This window comes from Symphodus melops, assembly GCF_947650265.1.
Source record: "Symphodus melops genome assembly, chromosome: 5".
NCBI lineage: Eukaryota > Metazoa > Chordata > Actinopteri > Labriformes > Labridae > Symphodus > Symphodus melops.
In genome coordinates this window covers 20,865,446-20,870,528 of record NC_136695.1, presented here as the reverse complement: position 1 = coordinate 20,870,528, position 5,083 = coordinate 20,865,446, and the positions used below count along the sequence as shown (strand labels likewise).

Genomic DNA, 5,083 nt, shown 5'->3' with positions numbered 1-5,083 from the left:
CTTTAATAAAAAAAAAAAAAAGTTTTGCTGCGCTCAGTTTATTCATTTGCTGAAACTTGCAGTAAAAAGCAGAAAAAACAATAAATTTAGATTTTATTTCACTCCAAACTGAAACAATTCAGACATAGAAACTATTTTAAAATCACACTGGCAAAAGCACATGTGACTCAGCTTGGTGCTGTGGCGGTGGAGTTAACGTAGGACTCCAGAAGAAAGATGGTTTCATCTACCTGGTTCTCTGCTGAATCTAACCTGCAGGGGGAACGAAATGCAGTGAGACAACAAACAGACCAAAGCTGTGATTCAATGATGTCAACAATACTAAAGGAGTTGTAATTCTGTTGTCTCCCTCTTACTTGTTGATATGGAGCCGCAGAGACGTTAATTGTTGCTTCTCAGATCCAGTGATCATCTCCTCCACCTCTGTCAGCTGTTCGGGCTCGGCCCCGCTGGCCTGAAGAGATGCCAGAATGGCCTCGATTCTCTGAGACTTTTCCAACAGACGCCTGTGGACCGAGCAGAAATCCATCAACTAAACGAGGCATTGTGTGCGTCATAATAAAATGTTTGCAGTCGTTTGACACAGTATCACACGGACAACATTTGCACACAGTTTTGATGGACTCACTTGCTGTCTTTGGTCTCAAACAGGCGGCGCTCTATGAGGTTTGCTACTGTCTGTACACAAAAATGTTCACACATTACTGAGAGCAAACAGGCCATACGGTAATACAGATATCTTTGTGTGGTCCTCTTCTAGCCAGAGCTCTGACACTTGCTAATTTACCTTGTAGCAGTTCTGAAGCAGCATTCTTGCAGTAGGCAGCTGGTTGACGGTGTAAAGATAGAAGGTACGAGAGGGAGCATAGTCAGGGGTCTTAGGGATTTCCTGAGAATAAAAAACAAAACACATCATGACTGTTCGGAGAGAGTGAGTAGGTGGATTACAAAACATGAACTGGAGCTGGTTCCTGAACTGTTTAGAGCCACATCCTTTCAGTGTGCCCATTCAAACTGTCAATATGCCAGGGATACTGCAACATGGTCACTTTAATAATGTTCTTCGTTCACCATTGACCATGAACAGGATGTAACACTGGGCTACTCTACAGTACTTGTAGAGTTTTAGGAATACCTCACTTACGAAGTGCATCTAATACATGTGCGGCAGATCACTTCAAAGTAGGTTTTTGGATGAGATCTTTTTGGATTACTCCCACTCTCCAGGAAGTCTCATGTTGGTACAGTAACAGAATTGGCTTGAAGAGAGACATGAAACCTGCCATGTATATTGCACTTCATAATTTTTTCCTCATCGCAAATCAGATACAGCGTTTAAAAATAAGGTGTCTAAATATGGTAACGTCTCAGTAATTAAAGATCGATACAAAGAAAGAAATCATTTAAGAATATACCTGTAGCTGCACCAGGTTCTCTGAGAGCAGCGTGTACAGCATGTCTTTAGCCTCTTTCGCTGGAATCATAGCAAAATCCTCCACCTGTTTCTGCTCCAGGTGACGTTTCCTTAGCAACAGGCGGAAGATGCGTGCAGATCTGGAACCAAATCTGATGATCAAAATAAAGATGGATTCATTTGACAATACAGAACATTAAGCACACATACTGTATTTTTTTTTTTTTTTTAAAGATACTGGCCCACCTCTCCTGCACGACTGACTCAAGTGTGGCCCGAGCCAGGTTGGCCAGTGCTCTGTGCAGATCTGAGAAATTTGTTAAGAAAAGCACATACATCCCTGTTCTCGTGAATTCGATAGCACATCCTTAAAAAAAAGAAAAAAAAGGATACTGACAACATACATCCCCCCTCCACTTTCTCCAGCCTTCCCCACAAACTCCATCTGAGAAAAGCAAAGATGAAGTGGATTCAGGGACATCTTGAAGGTAGAAACTATTAGTCATTAATGTGACATTTGTCTTCCAAAGGTCTTACCGGGTCATCAACCAGCAGTGTGAGGTACTGGTCTAGGATGGGCCTGGCAATGCTGTAACTATTGGGGAGGGATCTGAAGATCTCATTGGCTGAGAGAGGCTTTGTGCAGGTGGCTGTGGGCGAGGTCGTCACCTCGCTCATCCTCAGCATCGTCCTCACTATCTCACTGCTCGTCTGTGGTATTTACAGGCATGTGGAAAGAGAATTTCTATTATCCAGTGACTCATAAAACTAATTGGCTGTATGATTTCTCTTCTATCCGTTAATAGATAGTTCTTTACTCTAAATTAATCCTGAGATTTATTGTGTGTCTTGAGCGAATTTGTTCTCAGCTTTAGTTTCAGACTTATTGTATTTTGTGTATTCATACCAACATGAACGTGTTTTTCACTCTGAATCTAAAGCTGGCAGCCTGTCAGTTCACCCAAACACCAACAATGCAGCTGGAACAGCAAGTCTCACTCTGAATGTAACACATCCCACAGGTACTTTCAAAGTTAACAAGCCATATCTTCTTTTGTCCTAATAACAACTGTTGGTGTATGTTTTTGCCACCTTCCAGTCTTTTCCTTGACAGGATATCAATTGTTCATTATTGAGCTTTAAATGTGCTGATGAAAGGATTTAGTTATTTTTGCAAGGACCTATGTAAGCTTTTACCTCCAATATTCTTTAAATATAAAAGGGGGGATTCATGTAAAAAAAAAACATCTTAAAATAATATATTTTAAGCATCCACATGGAAACCAGACCTGTCCAAGTTTGTTGGCTACAGCACTGATGATGGCCTGGTCTCTGAAGTGGAGGTGGAACCTCTCAAAATTCACCTGCCAGTAAATCCCCTCATCACCATGCGTCTGAGCACAGAAGAGGAAGACACAAAGAAAGAGAGGTGAAAGGTCACACAAAAGTTAAACAATTTATTATCTGAAGGAACAGGGACAAGAAGAGAGGTACCGGTAAATGCATTTTTAAATTTGAAGCAAACATGCTTAAAACATTTTCCCACCTCTGTATCCATTCTAGCCTTCTTTGCGTTCCTTTGTTCCTCTCCATCTTCGCTGGAGAGTTGCCGTTTGCCTCTCCCTGTGAGTGTTAGGTGAGGCACCTTGTAACAGTCGGGGAAGCTCTCTGCTGAGGGCGGAGCTGTGCTAACAGGGGCAGCAGGAGTACCCGGTGTAGCTGAAGGAGTACTTTCTTTTTTTCCTGCTGCTGCCATTGGAGGGCAGCGCTGAAGAAAATGGGTCTCCACCAGTTTGGAAAAAGACAAAGACACTTCACTGTAATCCATGCTGTGACCATCTAAAGGCAAGACAAAGAGAAGATGGATGTTTTAGATAGAGCGCACAGCTGCAGGAGACGTAGACATTTCTACAATCTTCGATTAACAACATCTTTAAGTTACAGACCTTCCATGTTCTGGGTTAGGCGGTCAGCCACTGTCTTAACCGTGCTGCTCATGGTCATGTCCCCCCTCTGGAGCAACTCCTCTATGATTAGCTCTCCGGTGTCACCATACAGGGTTTTGGCAGTGTAGATGTAACGTGGGTATCGTAGAATTCTCAGGATGTGATCACTGCTGGTCAGATACTCCGTCGGGCTCCCAGGTCCTTTACGGCCTGCGCTGAACACACAGACCCCGTGCTGCACAAGCACACACAAGGACTTCTTTACCTACAGTGGCAGAGAAGAGGCATTTAATTAACACGGGTAACAAAACTATTGCTGATAAAAGTAGGAACTTATAAACATGAATCATTCTACTCTTGTTACTCCAATAAGCTTCAAGAAAAAGGAATTGTATATGTATAATTTTCCTTGCATAAAAAAAATTGTATTTCTACCAGCTTTGAACTATCATATAAAAAACCCATGATTAAGTCAATTTTTCTTACATTTTAATTCTCCCTGACATTGCTTTACTTATGAAACATAAAATACAATGTATGCTAATGTCTACATGGTGTGAAATAGAAACAGTCTGAACACTATAGGTAGGAGTGTTACCAGGTCAAGAGAGATGCCAGTCTCATGAATGAGGGCTCTCAAATTCTGTGCTCCACTTCGGAGAAGGTGTGTCCCCACTTTTTCCACCAGTTCTCCAAAGTGCTCCCGCAGCAGGAGAGCACACAGACGAACCTCCTGGGCCGTCATCTGTACAAACAAGACACCAATAAATATCAAACTGTCCTTGTGCTTAACAGTATTTACTGTAGGTTCAGTTTGATTGTCTGACCTTCTCAGAACACCTGTATCTAATCAAGCACTAATTAAAAGCATTAAAGAGCCTAAACTGAAGTTCTTGTGGGAGGCATGTATTTGCAAAAATAATATCTGTAATGAGACTGTTGTTCAAGAAAATACTTGTCCGTTACACAATGTGTGAAAATATCAACCAGTGTTTCTATGAATTCCTGAAATAAAATCATCAAATGAGAGATTTAAAAAAAAAAAAAACATATCGCAGTTTTCACAGCATTGTTCATATGTGAGTAACATTAAAACGTACTTTGATTTGGACCTTTAAATGGCTTGTTTTTTTGTGTTTAAGCTATTCTTTAAAGCATAAGCCATGTTACAGATCTGTTGGAATAACCAATGCTTCACTACAGAAATGCATTGCCCATGCTTACCAATGTAAGAAAACAGATCCTAACATTACTGATTACTAGTGTTTGTGTAGGAAGGCCTGTCAAATCTTTTCTCCTGAGTTGTGTTTTATTATTGAGGATTACTTTGCTGAAATGATGTAAGATCTTGTAATATACATGGTGACAGAGGCTACACAAAGTTGAGTTTAGGCACGCATGAAAACCAAATGTTACATTTGAGCATTTCAATTAAACATAGCTTAACTTGTTTGTAATAAAACTTGAAATATTAAGCCCCCTGAGAAGTAGAAAATCTGCTGGTCAATGACGGCTGACCAGAAAGGTGAATACACTTTGCATGCGAGTAAATAATAAACTTCTGCTGGTACTTTCCTCTTTAACAGACCTCACTGGACAGGGAGAATCCTTCCTTTAAAGCCCCCAAAAACAGACGTCAAAACCACAGACTGTGTGAATACTATCCACACAAACACATGCAGCATGTCGTTCGTTGTCAACACACGAGCACTTCCGGTCTCCG

At 41.1% G+C, this 5,083-nt stretch overlaps 1 protein-coding gene across 1 annotated transcript; it reads right to left on the bottom strand.

Annotated features, from left to right (window-relative positions):
* Positions 1-76: 76 nt before the first annotated feature.
* On the bottom strand, positions 77-5,031 carry polr3c (polymerase (RNA) III (DNA directed) polypeptide C). Its single transcript, XM_079344567.1, has 13 exons — positions 4,949-5,031; positions 3,959-4,105; positions 3,361-3,625; positions 2,961-3,253; positions 2,704-2,808; positions 1,952-2,125; positions 1,808-1,859; positions 1,661-1,721; positions 1,416-1,566; positions 788-889; positions 629-678; positions 357-506; positions 77-252 (listed from the first exon to the last, which is right to left on the bottom strand). The coding sequence occupies exons 2-13, from the start codon at positions 4,103-4,105 to the stop codon at positions 168-170; spliced, it is 1,635 nt and encodes a 544-aa protein (XP_079200693.1). The 5' UTR covers positions 4,949-5,031; the 3' UTR covers positions 77-167.
* Between the last annotated feature and the right edge of the window lie 52 nt (positions 5,032-5,083).